This window comes from Pholcus phalangioides, unplaced genomic scaffold (genome assembly GCF_987345545.1).
Source record: "Pholcus phalangioides strain wild (caught in Gottingen) unplaced genomic scaffold, Ppha-v1.0 ptg000009l_1, whole genome shotgun sequence".
In the NCBI taxonomy this organism is placed as follows: Eukaryota; Metazoa; Arthropoda; class Arachnida; order Araneae; family Pholcidae; genus Pholcus; species Pholcus phalangioides.
The window spans coordinates 39,718,783-39,745,000 of NW_028301602.1; the positions used below are offsets into that span (position 1 = coordinate 39,718,783).

Genomic DNA, 26,218 nt, shown 5'->3' on the forward strand with positions numbered 1-26,218 from the left:
GAAAGATAAAAGCAAATGCTTTTTAAGAAGTAAAACCGCTTAATTCCAGACATCTCGTGCAGATTCCGTTAAGAGATAGAGAACATAAGATAATCTAGCACATCGAATCTAGAAATTCTCGAAATTTATCGAATTATCTCGTATTATGCAAAAAATAAAGATGGATAGAACCTACTTAATAAGAGATAAATATGGGAACTTACTGAAAAAAAGAACAGACATTGATAACAAATTACGAGGAATATTGGATGCAATATGTAATTCTCGGAAGATCGCAGCAATGTCGTGCATAACGCAGACAAAATGCAACCACAATGACAATCTTTCATTAGAACTGAAGTTGGGAAAAGCTGGTTGGATCCCACATGGTCCTGGTTCTTATATAATTTGAAAGAATCATTGCAAAACACCACATAAACAATAAAACCGTCTAAAGAGTGTGAAATTGGTTAAAATTTTTCTATTTTCACACACTCTATGGAGCGAGCTTTGAAAAAAATGTCTGTGAAAGGAAAGATTGGAATAATTGGAAGGTATGAGTAACACTAATATTTTTGATTGATATATTTTCCTCGAATCATCTAGAAATACAGAGTGTATTACATACTTTTGTATCCAACGTTTTCATAAATATTTATAATCTTACACTACAATATATTATAGCTTTTAAATTTTGTTTAAGATTAAAATTAAAATTTAAGAAAAAATATTATAAAAATTAGGGTAGGGTATGATTGGTTACGTGCTCTGAGCGACCAAGGAAGAAAAAGTGCCCTGTGCAACCAAATCCTTTTCTATTTACATTGATAGTAGAGGACCGGCTTTTGAGATATTATAATTGTCTGCGATTATAGGCCTAGATTTCAGTTCGTATGTTAAAGTGGCAATTCCTCTATCGACCAGTATTTCTCTTTCAAACTTTTCGCTATGCAGTATATATAATCGGCCAGTCACCGACTTAATTTCCGCAAGTCGAATTATTTCTACGTCAGATATTCAAATTTAAAACAATAATTGTAGTTCACATTAAGATGAAAACGGGATAAAAACATTCAGCTAATTATAGTCAATAAGCATTCAGCACAGGGATCTCTAAATAGTGTGCCGCTGCACCTCAATGCGCCACGAGATTAACATAAAGTTGCATTGAAAATATCAAATAGGTCAGTAATTTCCAACGGTGTCTCGCGTGGCACTTTAATGTGCCTTGAGATCATGTCGCCTTGTGGCCGTCAATTAATTTTTGGCAATTCAAAATTAAATTAACAGTTAAACCTTAAACATTCTGCTTTTGATATAGGGTGGGAAGTGGGGGGGGGGGGGTGGGGGTGGCGTAAGAAGTAAATACTGTCGAAAGAGATAAAGAAAATCTCTAGAGCCGAATACACAAATCTTATGACAAGATTTATTTATTATCGAAGTAATTATCCCAAGAAAAGATCTGTCCGAATGAAGAATGAAGAATTTGGTAGCTCAGAACACGACTAGATTTATTTTAGTCACCCTGACACAGACACCCCATGATTATCCCACTTCTCAGTTGTATTTATACTCTTTAATTCTTAATATTTTCGAAATTTTCAGGGATTTACATAGCAGCCATCTCAAACTCTTGTTACAACTAAATGATATCTGTATCTCTGTTTATTCAAATGCGATCATTTCAGCGGGCTTATAGGACGCAGTTGGGCGATGTTATTTGCCAGTGCAAATTATGAAGTAGCGATATATGACGTCGACGAAAATGTCGCCGATGAAGCTTTATTGGACATCGACGGTCAATTGGGAGAACTGGAGTCATCGGGACTATTAAGAGGCCAGCTGACAGCAAGTGAACAGAGGAGTCTGATTTCGAAATGTTCCGACCTCGCCGAATGTATAAAAGACGCAACGCACGTACAGGTGAAAATGAATCTATTTATTATTAAATCTAATTATGAAAATATATCTAATCATCTCCTATTTATAAATAACACAATACTATACATGTTTTTGGTATCAGTTATTTTGTCAAGGAATGAGAAATTCCGAGAGCTTTCTAATCAAAATTTTTTCCATTTCAAATTCGAAGGAGAGCGTTTATGAAAATGCAGATCTAAAGAAGTCTGCATTTAAAGAGATAGACCGAGTCGCATCGGCCAATGCTGTACTTGCAAGCTCCACAAGCTGCGTCAATCTGCATCACGATAATATAATTTATGACTCAAAAATAATAAAGTATATAAACGTGTCAACATGAATTCGCAGAATGCCATCGAAAATAATCTTGGTGGTGGCACGACTTGGAAAAAAGTTGGCTAATCCCTGCAGTACAGCCTAGACTCTAGTTTCCTAGACTTCATGCAGGGCCGTCTTAAGAGCATCATGGGCCCCGGGCCAAGTGATTTTTCTGAGGTCCTACAAGGCAAATTCTTGAAAATTTCAAACAGACCTAATTTTTGTGAGGCCCCCAGGCCGTGCCCGGGTGGGCCTACGCCTTAAGACGGCACTGACTTCATGTGTGTTCCATCGCCCCCTTCTACAGATATATTTTTTCTCTAATCGCAACCCCCCCCCCCCCCCCCAAACTCAAGCGCGAACCCATACGATCCTATAAATAACGTTATATACTGCACCAAATTTCAAAGAAATGTGTCCACCACAACGTGCGCTACATAGGTTGGAGTAGGGTTACTATTATTAAGCTGAGCAACGTGTCAGTTTATTTATAACCACCCTGTATGTATTGTTAGTTCAGAAAATATTCCATCGAGGAACGTACTTAAAGCCATTTAATCTTAGTTTAGTTCAGCTAGTCAACTTTTTAATTAGTTTTCAACGTACTTCTAATGATCAATACATATTGATTATATACAGGCTTTATGGACCATTGCTTTCGTTACGGTGAAGGACTTTATGACGTCTCTCAGACATTTGGACCACCACCGAAGATGAAAGGGATTTTGGCTAACAAGATACACGAAGCTTTGTGCCAGAAATGTCCCTTGGGCATTATCCCACAGCGACGGCAATGGAGAGACCGATGTCTAGCTTCTTTGGCGAAACTGAAGGAATCTCTGCAATAAATGGCAGTAAAACCTGAGCGTATCCTCAGGATGATTCATCGTTCAATGGGCAGTATTGAGTTACACATCCGATGCGTAAATGTAGTAAAAGTAACTTTAAAAAAATAATAAAATGGAAGATTCATTTATTCATAATACATGCATCAATGCGATAACATCACCGATATACGAGGAGTACATAAATAAAAACTAATGAGGAAAAATTATATGTAATCTGAAATAAAAATTCAGAAGCCTTATCATTTCTTACTTGTTTTTTTTAAACATGACGTAGAACCAGTATCATTTAGTAAGGGACAACTCCAGATTGTGTTGTCATAGGGAATTTTTTCTCTAACATATAGGGTGGTTAATAAATGGAATAGCTTACCTCCGGAGGTCGTGAATTCTAACACAATTGGCACGTTTAAAAAGAAATGTGATGCTTATAATGGGAGGAATCTAAAGCTCTCCATAATTATATAACTATAATATTTTTTATGGGCAATGCATATTATGTATTAATTATTAGTCTTTTCTCGTGGGGTATATGCTCTTATATTATGGTTGCTGTATTTTAGTGAAATTTGACATCCACCGCATTGGACAATTTGCCTGTTGTGGCCTTTGTATTTGGAATGTTTTACATAATTCAAAAATAATAATTTAGTTGTTCTACCATTTCACTCAAAATTGAAGGAAGGAAGAAAAAAATAATTTAGAGATTTACGATTTTCGCTGGTTATAGATAATTTTATTTATTTATTCAAAGAATATAACAGATAGAAGCCCTTCTAAGCAAAAAATTTACTAACACAAAAACATACAGAATATCCAGACAATTCGCACGCCTGCCTCTAACACTCTTTATACTTAATTATAACTAATGGGACTTAATTATAACTAGTTTTTTTCCGTTACATTCAAACTGAAATACATTGTTACGTCATCAAGTGTTCGTGCTCAACGAAGCTTTTTATATAGTGAGCTTAAAGAATTTTTTCTCGAGAAAATGCATTATTCATATAATTTATGCATATCTCAGACGAATGAAAAATTTATCAGGCATTCAATATTTAACCCATCTTATATTTGCAACTTTTCTCTTGATGGTTGCACCACGTAACGACAATTTGAGTAAATTTATTTTGTGCCACAAAGAAAAAAAAAATCCCCCGTGTTGAGTGCTTACGGTACCAAATCTGTCAACTGCACTTCAATACGGCTATTTCGCAAAAGTCGGCATCCACAACGGCAAACGTGTCACAAACAAGTCAAAAAATTTGTACAATTGCTGAAAAACACCTTTGAAAGCAATAATTTCATATTGCACATTGAAAGAAACAATTTCAAAATTATTGAAGGTAATAACTAATCAAAACATGATTCTGAACTGGTGAAAAAATTATCTCACAGTTAATGAAAATTTATACGTAATGAAAGAGATGATTTCAAAACAAAAGTCTTCGATAACTTAGGTTGTCACTTGTTGATTCCCCCTCTCTCCGAGACCGTCCATCCATTACGGAAAGAATGCAAACCATCCCAAGATGGTCTCTCTGGGCGGCCATGTCTGTCTGTTGATTCCCCCCCCCCCCGATCCATATACATCCTCCGACATTAAACGGCATGTGTCCAAACTCGAGGAATACCAGAATTGTGAATGTTAAGTATGGTCCATTCCCGGCATGCCGGAAAAAGCGAAGTTTAATAAGGATCACAGTACGCATTTGGGCCGCTGTGTTGGTCGAGTGGTCATACCGACGGACTCCCATCGTGAGGACCCGGGTTTGAACCCCACCGGTTGAAGTTGGTTTTTTTCTGTTCCCAACTTCGAGACGCAAATGCTGTCCGATCTCCCCATTAAAAAGTCTTGCCACCCTTTACCCTACTGATAAAAGGGGTTCGTTGAGCACAGAAGTTTAAAATGTAATGCTTCACCTCGGATTTACGTGTTTAATAAGTGCACAGGGTCATTATTTTTGAGAAATTCTCAAAGTTCGTCGAATTCTCTCGTATTAAGCGGCAAAAAAACATACATCGGACCCAATTAATGAGAGATAAATATGAGAACTTGCTGAAAGACAAACACTGATAGCAGAGATTACGAAGAATTATTGGAAATAATAATTTTCCAAAGATATTATGATTGCCGTCTTAACTCACGGAAACTGATAATCTTGCATTCTAGGATTGAAGTATATTTGTGTAGGCTCTTGTAGGGTTCCTAAAATGCCATTGAGACGGTCGTGATTCTCAGACATTTTTGCAGACGACTATCAGAAACAAGCCCCTTTAGTTAGTTAATTAGAGTTTCACCATCTCCCTACTTACTATATGGAACGAGCTTTGAAGAAAATGCCTGTCAAAGGAAAGATTGGGATAATTGGAAGGTAAGAATTTAGCTAACGCTCCTTTGTCATTAATTTTATTTATCAGTGAAATTAAAAGGAAATGTATGTATAGACTGGAACAAACTTTTGTCTGGTACATGTCTTGTTAAATGAATTATTTTACAGAACACATACCTCATGCGAATATCATACAGCAGTGATTCTCAAACTTTTGTCAGCCGCGGCTTCCTTGCGCAATTCGTGGAGCCGTGAATTTGCGGTTTCCCAGAATAGTTTGATAGATATTTTTAATTACAAAATGACCACTTCAAAGCATTAACAAGCACGCAAATCAATGTCATCAGCTTACTATGACGCCTCTGGAGCCGCGACGCACACTTTGAGAAACACTGTCATATAGTACTGTATTCTCAATATTCCCATGTTGCACATATCGAAGAAAGAAAAACTGCAATGAATCTGAGTAAGATGGGTAGAGATGTATAGTTTAATTTTATTTAGTTGATGTATTTTTGTAGCAAAAATATTTCTCATAATTTTTTTATGTTTGTTTTCTTTTCAATCATGTTAATAAATTCATATCAGCTAATGACACAATATAAGTGACTAATTATACACTGAGAAACCAGGGTCGAATGGGGATTAAAAGAAACAAACATTAACAAAAAAAAACAATTTAGTACACAATTATACAACTGTATAATCGTCACGAGTCACAGGGCTCAAGTCCAGTAGCGGGGAAGGGGAATCATTGTATTTTTAAAAGTTCTTTTGCATTATAATTTTGCTAAAAAAAATGTCTACCTGAAAGTTTTGTTTTAGGTATCCTATACATTGTGTTTCAAAATAAAGAAGACAGCTGGCAGCAAAAGTAGAACACGAAACACGTATAATTTTGCTAGCATAAACTACGTTAGGGCCACACATACGCTAAGAGAACAAACACCCTTTCCGACATGCACCAATTTGTTAGAAATTCCGCAGAAGAATGTGCACAAGGTCCAGCATGTGCGTTTGAGTAGTAGCATATACACTGTGATGGAAGGACTGCTAGGAATAATTGATAAAGGATGTGTGTGTGTCGATCTCGATCCTGATTCTAATACTATCTCTGGCACGTTTTGCGTATCTTCTTAAATATTTAAAACATATCATAAAACAGTGCAATCACATCAATATCAAAATCAATATTTATTTCAGTGGACTTATCGGACGCAGTTGGGCGATGTTATTTGCCAGTGCAAATTATGAAGTAGCGATATATGACGTCGACGAAAATGTCGCCGATGAAGCTCTATTGGACATCGACGGTCAATTGAAAAAACTGGAGTCATCGGGACTACTAAGAGGCCAGCTGACAGCAAGTGAACAGAGGAGTCTTATTTCGAAATGTTCCGACCTCGCCGAATGTATAAAAGACGCAACGCACGTACAGGTGAAAATGAATCTATTTATTATTAAATCTAATTATGAAAATATATCTAATCATCTCCTATTTATAAATAACACAATACTATACATGTTTTTTGGTATCAGTTATTTTGTCAAGGAATGAGAAATTCCGAGAGCTTTCTAATCAAAATTTTTCCATTTCAAATTCGAAGGAGAGCGTTTATGAAAATGCGGAGCTAAAGAAGTCTGTATTTAAGGAGATAGACCGAGTCGCATCGGCCAATGCTGTACTTGCAAGCTCCACAAGCTGCGTCACTCCGTCGACTTTCTCGGCGGGACTCGAACACCGTTCTCAAGTGATCGTGACTCACCCGGTGAGTACGCATGCACATTTTTTTAGGAAACACGATTCTCATCGCATGGATTTAAAAATAAAAATATTTTCATTAAAATGTTCAACTTTGACCCAATTGTACATTTAGGCCAATCCTCCTTACTATGTTCCCATAGTGGAGATAGTACCAGCGCCGTGGACAGATCCTGAGATAACTCAGAGGACGGTATCGCTGATGAAAGATATCGGACAAAAGCCCGTGGTCGTTAAGAAAGAAATGTACGGATTTGCAGCCAATAGACTTCAATACGCAATCCTCAATGAATGCTGGAGATTGGTCAAAGACGACGTGTTATCCGTCGAGGATATAGACCTGGTGATGTCTGAAGGACTGGGAATGAGATATGCTTTTATGGGTGCTTTGGAAGTCTATCATTTGAATGCAAACGGTATATTACATTCTTTTGAATGCATATAAATTACTATCTCTTAAAATGCAAAAGTTTCAGAATGAAAATATTTTATCTTGGAACAGGACATTTTATAAGAAATTTTAACTGGCCGACCACTCGGGGAAAAAGGCATTCAAAGACAGGGGTGTTGGGATAATTTCAGTTTGAAATATTTTAACAAAAATTATCATTTTTGTGATAATTTTAACTCACTTTATGGATTCGTTTATTCTTGTGAAAATGTGAAATTTCAGTGTAAATTCTGTTGTTCCAGACTCTGCCACGAAACTGGGCCGGAAGAGATCTCGGCTTTTTCTCAAATACTTTCTTTCGCTTTTCTTTTAGCATCATTCTATATTGTAGTGAAACCTCACTACAACGGCACTCCATATAACGATAAATCCCTCTACAGCGATATTTTTCCTAAATCTTGTTTGAGATCGCCTATTGTCTAATGATAAACTCCTCTCGATGCAACGTCATCCTTTACTACGATAAACCTTCTCTATAACGGCATTCTTCGGATTTTGAAAACCACAACAACGATATTTTTTATACAGTATTTCGCTCTAAATATATGGTTCAATATATTCTTAAACACGTCACATATTTTAATGCTTCCGAGGACGTCTAATAGCATCGGTATTCTTCAATAAAACGAAGACCATGGTCACTTTACAAAACGACGATCAGTACATATCAAAGTAAAAAAAAAGTTAATTTTCTCATCTGATGAATCAAAGGACCCCTGGCTAAAAATCCCTGTTCTAGAAAATTACAATTCTCGTGATGCGAGGATCCGGGTTCGAACCCCACAGTGGTGGTCGGCTGAAGTTGGTTTTCTGTGGTTCCCAACTTCAGGCGCGAATGCGAGCCGATCTCCCCGTTAAAAAGTCTCGCCACAGAGAGCAACAGGCCTACAACGTTACAAATATTCAATCATTACACTTCACTCACAAATTGAAGTATAGATGGCAGCACTGAAATATCATACACAACACTAGCTACACACTCAGACTGTTAGGTGCACTCACTTTGTTCCAGACTCTGCCACGAAGCTGGGCTGCAAGAGATCTCGGCAACGGGATAAGTCCGGTGGCAGAGACCCTGGCGTTCATTCGTTCATGTTCTAGAAATTATAGCACTAAATCTCATGATCACGAGACTCTCTCCTATGCATCGGAGATCTCTATCTCCTCTGTAGCTTAGTGGTCAGAGCACTCGTCCGGCAATCGAGGGACCCGGGTTCGACTCCCGGTAGAAGCAGAGAGTTCTTCCTTCCTTAAAAAATTAACATCTCAAATAATAAATATCTTCACAACATCCAGTCTTCTGTATATCTTGCATCGGAGATCTCTTCCCTTCCAGGGTCCATGTGTTGGGAGAGAGATGGTTCGGGGGAGATGCACTCTGATAATCTGTCAATAATACATCAATAAATTGGCCACTCGACATTGTAACAATCTTAGCAAAGTTCATCTGACGACAAAAAATACTTTCACAATAGTAATATTATAAAATAATAAAGACAATATTGGTCTCTCTCTTTTAAATTCAATGCACATGCTCCATGTTTCCGAAGGGAAAAATGAATACATGAAAATGTGTTCATAGGCCTGCTGAGATACTGAATTTTTTAACCCTATAAGCGGCAATGACGAGATATCTCGCATCCTTAAAGCACACCCCCCTCCCCCCCACATTTTGGCATTGACAAGCCCAGTTATTTTGTAAAGTTGATTTCTCAAAGGGAACACTTTCCCCTCTATACCCTTGGGGCCGTTCAAGTATTACGTCATCATGGATGGAGGGGGTTTCCGATTTGCTGACTTTTGATGGCAAGGGGGGAGGGTGGGGGGGGGGGTTTGGATAATGCTTACGTCAGCAACCACCCTTTATGAAAATATGAGTTAGGATTCAGAGCGGCAGAGCTGATGACGAAATTTTGCTGACAAGGGGGGGGGGGGGTCAAAAATGGTTAAAAATTTCCTTACGTAATACTTGAACGGCCCCCTTCGGTTTGCACCAGCTGAAAATCAGGGAAAACCCACTTGATCAAAAACGATGCGACATTTTTTTTTTATGTCGGGGAGGGTGCTGACGAATCTTTCAAGGACGTGGGTTTGATTCCCCGCACAAAGGCAATTGAAATTTCTCTTTCCAAAAACTCATCTTCGCAACAGCAGGTTGTTAAAAACCTTCGTATTTCTGCTATACCTCTTAAAAGAATATTGCCTCTTAAATCATCTGATCTTCATAAAGAACTTGGAATTGAGTCAATCTTCAAATTTGTGAAGAGGACTTCAAAAAATTTCTACGATAGACTGGAAAATTCAAATTTGACACATCTTAGAGAAATAGTTATGTATGACGAATATGAGAGACTGAGTCATCTTAGACCTAAAAATATATTGATGACTCAATATAGGAATTCTGATAGCTTCTAGAATTGAAGTATTCAGAGACAGATTGTATATAGTATAGATATTAGTTGAAGATTATCTCTGAATATTTAATCACACATTTTGTAAATAGCCTTTGAGTTTTGGAATATTGTTTTCATCTAAAATGCGATTTTATAAGAAATCCAATGTATATAGAATTTTTGTAAGGTAAACGTTTTAATCATATGCAGTATATGGGATGTATATAAATTTTTAAGTTTGACTATGTATATTTTCTTTTATATAATTGGTAAGAAATTTAATTACTTAAAATATTCAGTGTCTTGTTTTGTTCACGTATAGTAGGCTACATGTATTTCTGGAATAATAAGAATCAAAAGAATTGATAGATGGAAAATAATGATTGGAAATACAGTGCAATTGTTAAAAAAAATCATGATTGATCAAGAATGAACAGTCCAATTGGGAGTTTATTTTAAAACAAGAAAAGTGGGGGTTGAATAATTTTTAAATGTAACTTTTCACGTCAGTAGTGAACTCCAAGATGGAGATGCAGATCTAGAATTTAATAAATTGATCTGGTGCTCTGTATCACTTTATCATAGTCACCTCTTAAAATATTAAGATTTATCTTAATGTGTTCGTAAATCAAAAAAAGTGTTCTATTGAATAATGTATCATATATGCAGGGTGGGCAAAAAGTCCGCGTAAAAACTTGAAAAATTCATAAAAACCGGAAATATAACCGAAATAAAAAACGGGTTGCAAAGGTAGCATCACTAGGTCACGGGAATTTTTTGACAGGAAAAAAATAAATAAAAACAGCCGATAGGTGGCACTGACGTACAAAAGTCAAAGAAAATATACGCAAATAACGAACAGAATGCCTCCAAATCATTTATTATAGCAGTATGTGTTACACATGATCACCACCGCAGGGATAACACATTGTAGGCAAAGCCGCTTGTAAGTTTTGCAATGCAGCTTTGCATTGTAGGCGAGTCACAAATCCAGCAGGTCCACATACACGGTTTACAACGGTGAAACTGATTGTGGATTAGGAACGCAAGTTTTTTATAACCGTCTCATTTGCATATATATATATTTCTACCGAACTCGCTCGTACCAGCGCCACCTATCGGCTGTTTTTGTTACTTTTTTACCCTGTAGAAGAAAATATTCTTACTGGACTTTTAATTCATGCCATTAAATTTCAATTATGATATGTAGGATTTTTGGATCATTGCTCTCGGAGCGGTGAAGGACTCTACAATGTTTCTCAGACGTTTGGACCACCACCAAAGATGGAAGGAGCTCTGGCTAACAAGATTCATGAAGCTCTATGCCAGAAATGCCCTTTGGACAATATCCCACAGCGACGGCAATGGAGAGACCGGTGTCTCGCTTCTTTGGCCAAACTGAAAGCATCCTTCAAATGAAGGAAAAGAAAACAAATTGAAAATCTACAGATTTCTGGTCCATTTTTTCCCCATAAATCTTTTCAATAGTAAATATATCGATACTTTATACATAAATGGAAAGTTGTGTGTGAATCCTGCTTCCAGTATCTATGAAAGTGATTCATACAATCAATACAATGCTTAGTACTGATTTTGATCTCAAAGACATTCCAGTGATTTTATTATTCTGGAGCGCTGATTCCAAATCTGGCACTGGTTTTGTCAGATTTGCTCTAATTTTTTAAATAAAGTGAACATCAAATTTCAATACCATCAGCAGCATACAAATCACATAGAAACTGCATCTTATATATAAATGTGAAAGTATGTATGTTCTTTATACAAATCTACAGTTTTAAACCGATCGTCGCCAGATTTTGCATATACACCAAACAGGACCAGGATTGAACCGTAGGCTACTTTAAAAGTTCGTCAGAGCGGGGCAAATGCTCGAAATAGGCAAAAAACTGTCAGGCAACAATGGTTTTGGGGCCTCAACAATCATTTTCGGAAAGTTTACTTCGGTTACCATGGTTCCCAATAATGCGTTTCAGACTATGTCTTTACAATGGTTTGTCATATCCTTAATGCTGCCATTGTAACAGTTTATTTCCTTACAATGGTTTGGCTCTTTTCTAATACTCCCAGTAATTGAAGAAAACCCTGGAATCGCCGGGTATTTTTGCTAACTTATATACAGGGTGGCCTGTAAGTACTAATGTGGCCATTATCTCATCAACCGCCAATCATAGAGGTATAGTTTCAATTTAAAAAATGCTTAAAAGGCTTTTGAATAATATTCGCTGCACAAGCTGGACGTATGACATCACTAACAACAGAAAACAACGACTACGACGACAAAACTGAGAACAAAAATGTGTAATGTCAGCTGATGAACTCAATGCCTGCCTCAAATCATCAACACTCTGACACAAAGTTAAAAAAAATATTATTATCCACCAACATAATCCAAGCACTGGACTGATTACACTCCCAAATAGATTTTGCCAATTGTTAAACTCAGTTCCAGAACTTGCAGACAAAGTCTTCACCAACATTCAACAAAATCACTGAAACCATGAGTGGCTTTGTGAGAGAGAGATTCTGGCACCGAAAAATGACAGTTTTTGAGATAAAAGTGAAAATTTAATGTCAACGGTAATACATAAGCAGCATAACATTAAAGTTGTCTCAAATTTTATCAATTCTAAATAATCTTATGCTGCTTATGCATTACAATTGACATTAAATTTTCACTTTATCTCAAAAACTAGAGCCAATCTGACAAAACCAATGTCAGATTTGGAATCAGAGCTCCAGAAGAATCCTAAAAATCACAGAAATATCTTTGAGAACATGAAAATTTCCTTTTGTTAAGCAGTGTTATCAATATGTATGTGCATCAATTAGGAAAAATAATATGCAATTTAAAATAACTTCAGAAGACTTACTGTTTTTACAATTGTTTTAATACATACTGAGTAATGTTTTACATAATATACAAACTCAATTCCAAATTGAAGGGAGGAAGAAAATAAAATTAGCTTCTAAATTTACAATTCTTTAATTACAGATAATTTTATTTTTATTTATTTATTCCAAGGACAATAGATGGCGGCCCTTCCAAGTAGAAAATTTGCAACATCAAAACATACAAAATATGTAAAACATTTTTTTTGTTTCTTCATGAATCCAGGGAACTTGCACGCCTGTTTCTAACACACTTTGCACATAATTATAACTAAGCGGGAGAAAAAAATAAACAAGGTAGAAAATGCTATAGTTTTCCCCCAACTAGATTTAGACTAAAACACATTTATATTCAGGCTAGATTACATATTCAGTCTCAAAAATTGTGGTCATGACTTTGAGCAAACGTGCAATACACACACAAACACATCACACAAGCACAAGTGAACAAACTATAGAGCAAAAATATTTTGATACAATTATGCATAATTGCTGAGTAATCGAAAATGTGGTCTCTCTAATGTGTGGTAAACTAATACTCAATGAGAAATAAATTGAAGAAGCAGTACTAAAATATCCAACGGATACACCCCTGCACAAGAGAGTTATCACACATACATACAGCATGATTTTATCCCTGAAAAAATTCATTTTATACCCATATTAAGACAAGAAAGGGGAAGAAAAAAATTTCACCAATTCAATAAGAGATGAAGAAAACAATTTTTTCACTATGATGTCATCATTTCAACAACTGGTTCAGGTGAACTAAGAATAAGAAATGAAGCTATCGCCTTATTTGGTTTAAATAATAAATGAAAGGAGCCGACAGGCCAGCTGTCATCTATCATAAATGTATATATACATACAAAGACACTGCTCACAAACAAAATTCAAATTGACATTCAATGTATTTAACTGACTAATAAAAATTCTTGTTGCTCTCAAGTGAGAAAAAAAAAATCTTTTATAAATTCGATTCAGGAAAAAATGAAAGGTGAACGAGAAGAAAAGGTATATCTAATATTTATATTAAAGTTAGAAAACATTGCATTTTCTATTTTTTTTCTCTATGAGCAATATTTGCTAATGATTTATTCTGAGAAAGTAGCAATATGCAAAATAGAGAAATCTTTGGAAATAAATAACACTTTTTCAAAAGAAAAAAATAAATTCCCATGCAGTTTTACGATTAGCTTAGAGATAAAATCAAGCTGCAAGAGAAAAACTGTTTGGTCTTACAAAGAATATTTTTAAAGGTAAAACATAAGAGACTACATACTTTCAATCACTTCTTTATGACTAATTCTGAATAAACTTCCGTATTAATCAGCACAGCAGTACTCACACACACAAAATATAAATAAAATAGGAGGAGGAAGGGAAAACAGAAACGAGGAGTGAATAAAACACCAATGCATTTAGTGACGTACCATGAAAAAAAACTTGCAAACACAATATTGGAAACAAGCATGCAAGATATTACACACACAGCAATAACATTTGTACAGACATAACTACCCAAAAAATGTACAAATTCTGATCATAAATAACTGATTATACATTGTAAAAGTGTAATAGCAAAAAGGTCACGTAAAACATTGGCTATGATATATTTTTCTTTTATAATGCCAGATGATTGGATTCCGATGAAAAGTACAAACTGTTTGCAATACACACTAAACACTTCTACACATTCTTAATTCACATGACAATACTTTTTTATCCTCCACGTCTTTTCATTATAAAAAACCCCACTTCATACATCATTGCTACCACACGTATATTAGCTTAACTATCAGAATTACATTCTTCCGACCCTGAATCACGCAAGTATATCAGAAACTTCACGGCAGCCTTTCCCAAAATGTGCATGCTGCAGAATACAGTTCCTTAAAATGGCAGAAACTATGGGATAAGAAGAAAAGCTTCTATCGCATTCAGCAAGCAGATTTAGGAGTCCCTTACATGTATAGTGAGTTACGACATCTTAAGTACGCACAGTTTTAAAGTTTTATTTTTTCCACAAATAAATGTAAAACCTATGAACATGTTACATTAAATGCTTTGAAATGCATAACAAAATATAGAATTCAAAATGTTATTTATGCGCCTTAGCATAAAAAACAATAAAATCCTTTTAAAAACAGCTAATTTTTTTTAAGGGATTTGCAATTATATCGTCACAAACAATAACTAAACAAAATAAATTGTGAACAGAGACTTCTCAAATTACAAGGCGTTATTTTAGAAAAAAAATAGTGACATAAGGAAAACAACAAACACAAAAAAAAAATAAAGCGACTTCATTTCATCAACTAAGACTACCGGAAACATTGATGTGCTAACATACGCTATTCGAAAGTACAACAAAAGCTATCAAAACGATTTACTTCTTACAGGCTTTAAACTACTCAAACACCACTTTATTTTTTAACTTTTGTGCATTTTTTCCCCACTTTACCAAGATTGTCGAAAATCAACCCCAGCTGGTCACAAACCTTCATACAAAAAATCAAACTTTTCCTTTTACCGGAAAAATAAGAAGTTCGTCAACATGTGAAGAGAGATGATATGGGTAGTCTTTTTAAAAAATGCGTGTGAAGAATAGAAGCTTGTAACAGTAATGGAATGTTCATATGTGAAGATCATGTTAAGAAAGTCAAAAACTATTAACAGTAGAAATTCAGAAAAAAAATTGTTAATTGTTAAAAAAACTACACTTTTCTGGCAGAAACTGTGTGCAGACAAATATTCATAGGCATAAATACACAATGGCAAATAGATTTATGACAAACAGGACGCATACACAGAAAGAGATGAACTGTCTTTAAATACAAGGAGGAAAAAAAAAAAAAGCAAACACGTTCCTGTTTCATTTTCATGAGATTGAAAAGAAAACCTTCCATTTGAAAAAAATGTGATATTCTACAGCCATTGGCATATATACCCAGGGGGGAAAAAAAGAAATATGGACTCTTGTTTTGTTGTCCCCTCACGCTGCCATTCAAACAAATGAAATTCCTTTATTTTTTTCTTTCCTTCAGTTTTTTAATGGTATGAATCTTTATGCATAAAATTCTTTGTTGCTACTACGAGTGTACGAATTGACAGTTGGGGACCGTTTCGGTTCATCTAATGCATAGCTTCCTTCATCTTTCTTGCGCATCCGGTAGACAATGAACATCACTAACAATATGGCACAAAGCAGGCCGACGACTGCACCACCAATTACAGCTGCGAAGGAAAAACAAAATGGTTAGCATCGAGGGAAAAAATCATTAAACTGAGCTTATCAAAAATTGAAAAAGTTTGAGATTGTTACAAAATAAACTTTCCCTTGAATAAATGATATACAGTGAAGTCCCTGTCTAAAACAGACACTGTACGAGACCGAAACCTGTCTTGAACAGAATCAAAAGATGATCCCATCGATGATTAGTGTGCATTCATGTGCACCTTTATAAAACAGAAAACTATCTAAAATGGAATAATCTCTCAGTCTCTTCACGTTATTTTTCATATAAATTTCACTGTACTATATGGTTAAAACCTGTAATAAAATCACATTATTGCATACATTCCATTATAACAATCAATATGATAAGCCCCAAGTGTTATCATCATCGTACGTCTTCAACCCCACATTTATATATTATCAAATATAGAAATCTGCTGAGATCGTTTGATTGGATAAAATATTTAAACTCAGCTCTTTGCTTTCTTTATATTGTCAAAGAAATGAAAGAAAGTGTTTAACCTTTGAGACTTATGACATTGGTGAATTCTTTAGAATCTGTATAGAAGAGAAATGAAATGGAATCTGATAAATACATACAGGGTGATTCAAAACTCAATGTACAAACTTTTAGGGGAGATAGAAAACACAACAAAACAAAACCATATAAGAATGTATGGCCGATACCCCAACCTGATCAGCTGGAGGATAAACGAAGATGCAGAAATAACAAGTCAATAATGGGTGAAAAACTATTTAGCGATACTTTACACGAGGATAGTACGTGTACACATTAAGTTTTGCAACAAGTGGTCAAAGTTCTTACCACTCACAGTTATGCATGCTTCACAAAGGTGACACATTGACTGTCAAACCCTTTCAAAAATACCCGGCATTTTGCAGGCATTTGCAGCTGCGATGGAGATTCTTGCTTACTTACTTTACACGATGACAGTACGTGTACACGTTATCGCTAAAAAAGAGTATTGCCACCCATTATTGGCATGTCAATATTCTGCATCTTCGTTTATTCTCCAGCTGATCAGGTCGAAGTATCTGGTCATACATTCCTATGTGATTCTGTTTTGTTTTCTACCTCCCTTAAAAGTTTGTATGTTGAGTTTTAAATCAGCGTGTGTGTGGCTGTCACATAACTGACCTCTACATTTCTTGAGAATGGGGGTTTCCCGTCATCAGGATTAAAGAGAATGGATAGGAAAGGTTCAAGTCGCAGCATATGGACATGTGTGATAGGGATTCATATAATTAATCACTTTCCTCCAGATAATGAGAGAATATAAAGCATAAGCGAATATAAGCTTCTCAAAAAGAGGCATTCACTGAAGGAGAGTGTCCTGGGAATCCGATTTAGGCCACCAACCTGCTACTACTTTACTGCACACAAACTACAGTCATATAGCCACACAACAATTTCTAACCATTGGAGATGGATAGGAAATGAGGGTGCTATCTATCGGTGGTCACCCCAGGCTTGGTTAGTAAAGAACTTATTTTTGATATTCTTCTCTGGATTCGAACCCGGGTACCTTGATGGCAACCTTCAAGGTGGAAGACAAGCATCTTATCACTGCACCACTCTGGCTCTCAATAAATAATATTGGTCCCCATGGGACAAGGCAACCAACCTGTAAATTATTGAAAAATTCCATAGTATCATCATGGAAGCTCACAGATTGAAGGTGATTGAAATAGCAGATGTTGTGGGCATTTCAATAGAACAAATTCACAATGATCTCCATGAGAAATTGGAAATGAAACTCTTTTATGCAATATGGGTGCTGTGATTGGTGAAGATTTATCAAAAGCGAATGAAAGGGACATACCAAAAGAAAATTTGTCTATATTGGCTCATAACCTTGAAGACTTTCAGCGTCAATTTTTGACCATGGGTGAAACATGGATTCACCACTGTACACTAGTCATAACAGTGAAAGCAGTAAAGCATGGTGGTAAAGGCCACCAAACAAGAAACAAGGCAAAGTCTGAAAAGTTCTGTCTACTGAAAAAGTGATGATCATGTTTTTTGAGATTCTTAGGACAATCATATAAACTACCTCCAGAAAAGCCAGACAATAATTGGAGAACATGATACCATAGTTCTGAGAAATTTGAAAGAACAGCTGCAGACTGCCCTCAGCCAAGACTGACTTACAAAAAAGCCTAATCTCAACAAGCCAATGGTCAATCTCAGTAACACAATTGCAATGGCCAAATTTCCTGAATTAGGCTTTGCATAAATCTCCCATCCACTAAATTCTACAGATTTGGCCCTACCTGACTTTTTTCTGCTTCTAATATTGAAATTTTGCTTTGTAGAAAAAAAATTGTTCATCAAATGAAGAGACCATCGCAGTTGTAAATGACGTTTTTTCTCTGAAGAATTAGAGAAAATATTTTCTGAAGGAATAAAGAAATTTTAACATCACTAAAAAAAGTGTGTGGAGCTTGAAGGAAAACTATTGGGAAATAAAATAGAATTTTTACAAAAAAGGTAAACAATTTTTTACCTTACTTACGAAACCCCCCCCCCCCATATGTACTGGAATAAAATTTGAATACCAATTTCTGTTATACCTTATACTGAAGATGTTCTTAGCTTGGCAACAGCACTGAAGAGGGTATATGCTGCTGGGAGGATGGACAATTATTATAACCTTTAAATGACCATACTACTGTTTTTAAGGTTAATAATTTGTGAATCCAGTGAGCTGTAGAACTTATATACATAAAGGTTTCAGTGGAAGATGCACTTTTATATGCTCTGATAGTTAGGCTATGCTGATAACTCTTTGGAAGTCTGAAATGTCATATTGTCTAGGCTGGGAGTGTTAAATTAATTTCTGCAATCTGTCCAACAACAATAAAATTAATTTTAGCTGGGAATGCAGTCATTTAGGTAATGAATGGATTGATGAGATGTGGCAAGAGAGAGAGAGAGAGAGAGAGAGAGAGAGAGAGAGAGAGAGAGAGAGAGAGAGAGGAGTGAGTTCCAAGATTTCCTTCATTGATCCCAAGCCAGCTCTAGGCATCTCATATCAATAAAAAGATTAGAAATATTATTTCAAATTCAAGAATTAAACACCACCAAAAATTGCTGCAAATTAAAGGTTAGATAAGCAAAAGTTAAATCGTGGCTAGTTTTAGGCAGAAGGAACTGATGTAGCTTGGTGGAGGTGGTATGAGAAGAGGGATTGGTTTACTTATTGGTCAATGCACTTTTAAAAAGGCACCTTAATGTTCTTGATGGTCATCTAGAAGATTAAATCCTTATTTGTTTCTCTAAAGGTTCTTTAAGGGTACCAATATGAAGGCTTTTCAACACTTTAGTTAATAAATAAGTCAACGCCCCCCTCTCACACACTATTCCATTATCTTACCACAATTTCGTTTTGAAAAAAAAAAAGACAAACAAAAACACCAGAATTCAATTGGACTTTTTTTCTGTAGGAATGATGAAGAAATAAATAAAAGAATTGTATTTAAACAGAAAAAATTCTGAATCATCACTTACCGGCAAGTATTCCAGGTTGACCAAAGAATGATGCTGGCCTTGCTTCCTGTTTTTGTCCCATGATATGCACTTCGTTACTCATAGTGTTGTGGTCCGTGGCTCCTGTTGGTGCTACTTCGATGTTCATTCTAGTTGACACCTCATGAGTGACCAAAACAACAGGGCCTTCAAAATCTGGAATTCTATTGGTATCATCCGGAGAAGGATACTGGGAGTAAAAGAATTTTCATAAATTTAACAGCAAATAATAATTCAAAGAATTAATAAAGCAAAAGAAAAAACATAATAAAAACACATGGGGGAATAACATAAAAGTACATGAATATTGTACTTAAGCATTTACCTATGAAAGTCAAGGTTAATTTTTCCGCGATATATTTATGTTGGCCACAGTGTACACTATGTATGCATGCAAGATTAGAATTGGCACTACTTTGTCATGTTATCACAGTTTGACCTTGATAGCATAATTTATTTTACTTCTGGTTTAGTGTAAACTTGGCTTTTTTGCTAGCAGTGTGCACCAAAGAGGAACAAAGATCAGTGGTCCGAAGGTGTACAAACTTATGAGCCCCAAAGCAGAATATGCCAAAATCTGCAATGCATGTCACAGAACAATCAGTGCTATTGCAGAACAATGGGAGAATTTTAAGAAAAGTGTTGAAAACACCATTAGAGGAATTTTAACAGCAGAACATTTCCTGTCAGCCGAGGGCTCATTGCAGAACAATGCTGCTTTGGGGCTTATGAGTGGATACAATGATTTGCTGGCCAAAAATCTGAAGCCAGCAATTCGCACCAAATTTGCCAAGGCTTATCGTTGAAGGAAGTGTTGCTTGAAAGTCATAACACACAGCAGGGCTCCCACTAAAAAAAATTAGAAAAAGTAGGAAAAAGCAAGACTAAAAAGTAGAAGGGAGGGTAACCCCCCTTAGACACAATAATCATAGCATAATGAAAAAAAATCCCTAAATTTTTTTTTCTTAATTTTGAATTAACTTTTTTGTTTTCATAGCACTATTTCAGTATCTTATAAGACTGACTCAAGCCAAAGCAAAATGATAGAAATGACTTGGTTAAAAAATTTTTTTTTTTCGCAAAACAGTGCACTAGCAACCACAGATAATTCTCTTCTCTGTCACACTCCTTGTATATATTTCATTTCTTTTTTTGGAGTCTTCCAAAGTGCAGAGTTTGTCAGCTCTCTTCAATAATGCACAGCAAATTTTGAAGGCATACGTTCTTTAAGAATTTTGATATCACTTTCAAAAGCAGTGTAAAATGTGTAAATTAAAAGATCCGATGTAAATAAGGCAAGGTGAACTAGATAGTTTTATTGCATTCTCCATCCATTTTTAAAGGGATTTGTTCACATTTCACTGTTCAATGCCAGCGTAATCATTTTTGACAAATGAAACACTTTCATTTCTAGCTCTTTGCTGAGCATTGTAAATATTGTTTGTGCTTCTTCATGCCTTAAAAATACAGAAAACAATGGAATGCTATTGTGTGGGTAGCATCAGAATCACTAAACCTAGATTAGCCCTATGTATCCAACTGCTCTGTAATGCAAACTTGTTTCACCTATTCGCACCATAATTTTAAATGATGAATGTTAGTTACTGTCCAAGACCATGAAGTAATAAATACAAAATTATTTTTTCCATCCAGACAGAAGTTTTTAATGACTACTATATTTGTTGAACTAACAAACTAAGCAAATGAAAAATTAAAACCAAATGGTCCACATACACCCCCCAAATAACCTTAAAAATTATACATTTTCTGCTTTGGCAGAATCATTAATTGCAATCTCCAACATTTGTAATATTTGGCAACATATCAATGATTCCCTGCTCAATTAAAATCAATTACACAAATTTTGATGATAGAATTTGGTAAAAAAGTACGAAAAGTAGGACAAAACCGAGAAAGTAGGACAAAAGAACATTTTACCAAGAATTAGGAAAAGTAGGATGAGTGGGAGCCCTGCACACAGCTGGTCATACTGTTGCAACCATCAAGTTTTTAGGTTTCAGGTGTCAGAACATCTTGCCTGAAGCTCACAACTCGTCCCTTTTAACTTTTACCTCTCTCATAGATGCTTTACAAGGTCATCAATTTTCTATAGACAAAGATGTGCAGAAAGGAAGCTGCACATAAATATAAATGGTTGGCCCACTAAGTAAAAAACTCTTCTGAGAACATGCACGCTTTGTGTATGCACCTCGTCATCAAAATTAAAATACAATCAACAAGTTGGGGTAGATAGAGAAGCTATCCATACTTAGAATAAGACAATCATAAGTATTTTTTATGGGCATTGTATAATATTTTATCATGTATATATATTGTTTGTAATTGCATTTTTAATTGGGTTGCTGTATTTTTGAAATATATGACATCCATATTTGTTCTGGGCATCTTTTTCTCAGCCACCTCATTGGGCATTTTTCCTGTTGTGTTGTATTTGTATTTGTGGGCTGCTCCACTGATTGCTTTGAAAAGGAAGGAGACTATGTTGATAACATACTTGTTCAACTCCTATTTTTTTTGTGTAAATAAACTGAGAAAAAGTGCAGATAGTTTATTATTTTTCTTGGTATCTTACATATCACCAACAATTTGAGAAGAATTCCATTTTAAATAAGGGGGTTTTATTAACAAAATTTAGTTAGATGCATCGCCCATGTAAAGTTGTTTATTGCATTGTACTTTTGTTTTTTACACTGAAAGTAGCAATAACTTCCTTAGCATTTTCTACAATCCTGTGGAGTAAATTGCCTTATGTTATTGGATGCCTTCAGAAGAAAGAAAACAAGCGAGACAGTTAAAATTGAATTCACAAGAAATTTGAGCAAATTTTAAAAAATATTGTAACAGTTTCTCGAAAATCTCTTAAAAATATCATTATAAAGGATTATCATGGTAAAGGATATCGTAGTATCAAGAGGAGTTTAACATCAAACTATAAGCAATTCCAAACAAGATTTGAAAGAATAACATTGCATAGAGGGATCGTTATATCACATATTGTTGCAGCTAGGCTTTACTGTACATGGGTTTTATACTTTATACCCCTTTGTGCTCTAAATTCCAGAAATTTGATTGGATGCAACTTCAAATTTTTAACTGTTGTTTTGCAATTTTTAGTTTTGTTTCAGATCAGATTCCAAATCTACAGTCATTTGACACTTATTAACCCCTCAACATTGAGCAACGTACTCAGTATGTCTGGCCAGGACTGTTGGGCATCTGCCACATGCTGTCAGATACACTCAGTACATCGAGGTGGCCAACTGCATATCCTAATTTTTTATTTTCATTTACCATATTTTATTGTGAGTGATGATTGTTTGCGGCTTAATACATGGGGATCCAAGATATTATTGTAAAGAGAATATTTTAGCCCATTTAGCTAAGACACCCTGTATAATTAAGTTGGTAGTTCTTTGTTACAGCCAAGAGGCTGAGTTATAAATCTGATTTTTGGCAGCAGTAGAAGAGAAAATACAACTTTACCAAAGGAAATTTAAATTTTTAGAAAATACAAATGATGCTTTAGGTAATACGTATAGATGAGATGTTATTTTATAAACATAAAAAATTGCAAGTTAATTCAATGATTTGTTTAAGAGTTATAATAAGTAATTTCAAACAAGAATTTACAACAAGAATTCTTTTACTAAACATCTGTGAAAACTGGCAATTCCATTTAAATATCCTCCGGGACTGAGGGGTTAAGAAACTTCAGCTGCTTTTATTGTTGATAAAGCAATTGCTGTCATAGGGTTTTGGGGGGGGGGGTTGCTTATCATTTGGGGTTGTCATATGTCCCAGATATAAGGGGTTACCCCAAGTGGCGTGGTGGTTAGATGGTCGTCTACCACTGCAAAGGTTGCTATCACGGTCCTGAGGTCAAACCTGAGGGAGGATATAGATAAGAAATTTTCCCTAATGAACTTGGTGACCACCGACGAACAGCGCTTTCATTTCCAACCTGTCTTATTAATGGCAGTAAGTTGCAATGTAGCAATATGACCAGAGTTGGTGTTTGGCGAAATAGATATAAGGGATTGTTTCGCATTTTAAAAAATCTTTGCTTTGGAAAATTTTAAATAAAAGAGATTTGAACTTTCAAACCCCTTCTTAGAAATTTTTTTAATTTGTACATCTATGCATAAATTCAGATATTTTACAAAATTTGGATAAATAAGCTCATAAACATTCCTGTGGAGGGTTATAACAAATTGTGCATGCTGAAAAGTGTTCTTATTGTATCATGCATGACCCTAGCGTACTTATGATGACAGAGCTCAGGGTGTTTCATGCTGAAGTAGTGCTGCCATCTGTCTTCCAGACTGAAGTGTTAATAAAGCCAATAATACCGCACAAATTACAGAATTAAATAGAAATAGCTTAATAATGTTTGGATATCATATAGCTTTTACATTTAATGCTGTTGGCACTGTCATAAAAAAGTGATTTACAAACATAAAATTTATGCATCAGAGCCATGGAAGTGGTCACACTAAATCTTCTCAAATGAGAAAGATTTTTCATTTTGTATGGCTGGTCATCATATGCAGTTTATTTCAATTAATTATTTGAACTATATTTCAACTCTGAAGCTTGTGGCTTTACGAAACCTAAATTAAATTTCTATGACTATTTAGTAGAGAATGGTTAAATTGTGTGACTTTACTTTATGATGGGACACAACCTCTGGCCCATAGACCAAAGGTGGCCCGCAAAAGTAATGCTGATGAGTAAAAGTAACTGATGAGTCGTAACAATCAGACTGAAAACCTTCACTTGTATATCGGGGTGCCGTAGATAAGGCTAACAGCTCACACCCCTCTTATCATCATCGCTGCCAATTACAGTAGTGCATTGAAGCCCATGGCTGGTATGAGAATAGGATGATGACAATTTAAGAATTATCTCGCACTATCTCAAAGATGGCAAAAAATTTACAAATGTGGCTGAAATCTTTACCCTGGGCATTGACAGCCACCTCCACAGGAACTAATAAATATAATGTATTGATGATAGTTGATGCTAGCTAATTATATGGAATATGATGCAATATGAACAAATGACAACAAAGTCACCAAATGATGAGCAAGATGCTGGAAATGCATGTTAATAGTAATGTAATTAATGCTTTATGAATACATAGATAAAAATAATAATGGCTATAATAATAATAATAATAATGCTCAACTTGAGGTTAAATAGGAAATATATGTGTAATTCATGAAGTATTTACAATGACATGTGCAGTGTATCAATTCTGACAGTACCAGAAAGCAATAATTAGCCATATAATACAAGTACATGTTAAAGAACACAGAACATTGGGTCTGAACATCAAGAAAATTTTTAGGTTTTTTCTAATTGGACAGGTGTCACAGGTGGAGTTGTCTGATCTAATGTTAGGTGTGTATATGAATTGAAACCATCATCATCGTGCTCCCCCCCTCCCCAGACTTTCAAGTCTAACTCCACCTATGGTCCTTGGACCCTTTTTTTCCATCTATAAACGCGATGGGATTGTTTGTAAATTTGTGGATGACGTTAAATTAATGGGTGTAGGTGGGAATCAAAGCCATAGGGAGCTGCTTCAAGGCATACTTACAATAGGATTGCAACATGAACAAATGAATGGAGCATGATCTTAAGCATTGACAAATGCATGGTCACTCATTTTGGTTTGAAAAACCTATAATTCACTTACAAGCTAAATGGGGGAAAACTATTCCGGTTGCAACTAGGCTCATAAATTTGGGAGTTGTCGTTGATGAGCACCTTACTTTTCCTGAACATTGTTCAGCGGTGGTCAAGAAAGCAAATAGAATGCTCGTTGTGATTCTTAAAAAAGTCTTTTCATGTTCTCTCAGAGTCATTCTTAAGCTTTTTCGAGACTTAGTTCATCCTGGACTTAGTGTCTCCAAAACCATACGTATACTCTTTCTACAGAAGGATATAGATTTGAAGGGGTGCAAAGAAGAGCCACTAAAGAATTGGTGGGTATGCAAAGCTTGAGTTACGAAGAAAGGAAATATGATTCATGGAAATATAATTGGAGTATTTAAGATTTTCAAGGAAATCGATATAATGAATCATGAAATATTAATATGCAATCTTTCAAATGCTTTGACTCGGGGAACACCAGTTTCAATTAGTTAGGGATAATTGTAGGTATTGTGTCGTAGGGAGTTTTTCTCCAACAGCGTTGTAAATGCATGGAATAGCTCACCTTCTGATGTGAATTCCCCCGATAGACACTTTCAAGTGGAAATATGATAAGATGGGTGGGAGTAATCAAGAAGCTATCCATATTTAAAGAATGAAAACCATGTTGCTATGGCAGATATTTTAGTTACTTTTTATCTGGCTTATTATTTTTGGGCAGACGTATTTAGACAACTATAATTTTCTGAGGTTTTTTCCTAATACTATTCATTTTTATTTCTCCTTTTAATTTTTTCCAGCCACCTTGTTGGGCAATTTGCCTGTTGTGGTTTATGATTT

General features: G+C 35.4%; 3 protein-coding genes across 6 annotated transcripts in view; 2 read left to right on the top strand and 1 right to left on the bottom strand.

The window, feature by feature from the left end:
- Positions 1-374: 374 nt before the first annotated feature.
- On the top strand, positions 375-2,239 carry LOC149083053 (lambda-crystallin homolog). The gene is made up of 3 exons (XM_089236784.1): positions 375-533; positions 1,668-1,902; positions 2,072-2,239. The coding sequence occupies exons 1-3, from the start codon at positions 478-480 to the stop codon at positions 2,237-2,239; spliced, it is 459 nt and encodes a 152-aa protein (XP_089092910.1). The 5' UTR covers positions 375-477.
- Positions 2,240-5,179: 2,940 nt separating this feature from the next.
- Positions 5,180-12,914, top strand: LOC149083054 (lambda-crystallin homolog). The gene is made up of 5 exons (XM_089236167.1): positions 5,180-5,437; positions 6,599-6,833; positions 7,003-7,164; positions 7,273-7,573; positions 11,212-12,914. Exons 1-5 carry the CDS (start codon positions 5,382-5,384, stop codon positions 11,418-11,420), a joined length of 963 nt encoding a protein of 320 aa, XP_089092293.1. The 5' UTR covers positions 5,180-5,381; the 3' UTR covers positions 11,421-12,914.
- Positions 12,893-26,218, bottom strand: part of Sdc (Syndecan) — a 95,397-nt gene continuing 82,071 nt past the window's right edge. For all 4 annotated transcript variants that reach the window (XM_089236168.1, XM_089236169.1, XM_089236171.1 and 1 more), the window contains exons 5-6: positions 19,682-19,889; positions 12,893-16,148 (exon numbers count right to left, since the gene is read on the bottom strand). In XM_089236168.1, coding sequence (XP_089092294.1) covers positions 15,979-16,148; positions 19,682-19,889 — 378 coding nt within the window. In that variant the 3' untranslated portion in view covers positions 12,893-15,978. The remainder of the gene's footprint in view (positions 16,149-19,681; positions 19,890-26,218) is intronic.

What these genes read in the sequence shown, in the direction of transcription:
- LOC149083054 (XM_089236167.1), top strand. Translation starts at nt 5,382, where the DNA reads ATGGAACGAGCTTTGAAGAAAATGCCTGTCAAAGGAAAGATTGGGATA. An exon ending in AAGTGATCGTGACTCACCCG is followed by an intron (nt 7,165 to 7,272) that starts GTGAGTACGCAT and finishes TTGTACATTTAG; the next exon opens with GCCAATCCTCCTTACTATGT. An exon ending in CTATCATTTGAATGCAAACG is followed by an intron (nt 7,574 to 11,211) that starts GTATATTACATT and finishes TATGATATGTAG; the next exon opens with GATTTTTGGATCATTGCTCT.
- LOC149083053 (XM_089236784.1), top strand. Translation starts at nt 478, where the DNA reads ATGGAGCGAGCTTTGAAAAAAATGTCTGTGAAAGGAAAGATTGGAATA. An exon ending in AAGATTGGAATAATTGGAAG is followed by an intron (nt 534 to 1,667) that starts GTATGAGTAACA and finishes CGATCATTTCAG; the next exon opens with CGGGCTTATAGGACGCAGTT. An exon ending in AAGACGCAACGCACGTACAG is followed by an intron (nt 1,903 to 2,071) that starts GTGAAAATGAAT and finishes TCAAATTCGAAG; the next exon opens with GAGAGCGTTTATGAAAATGC.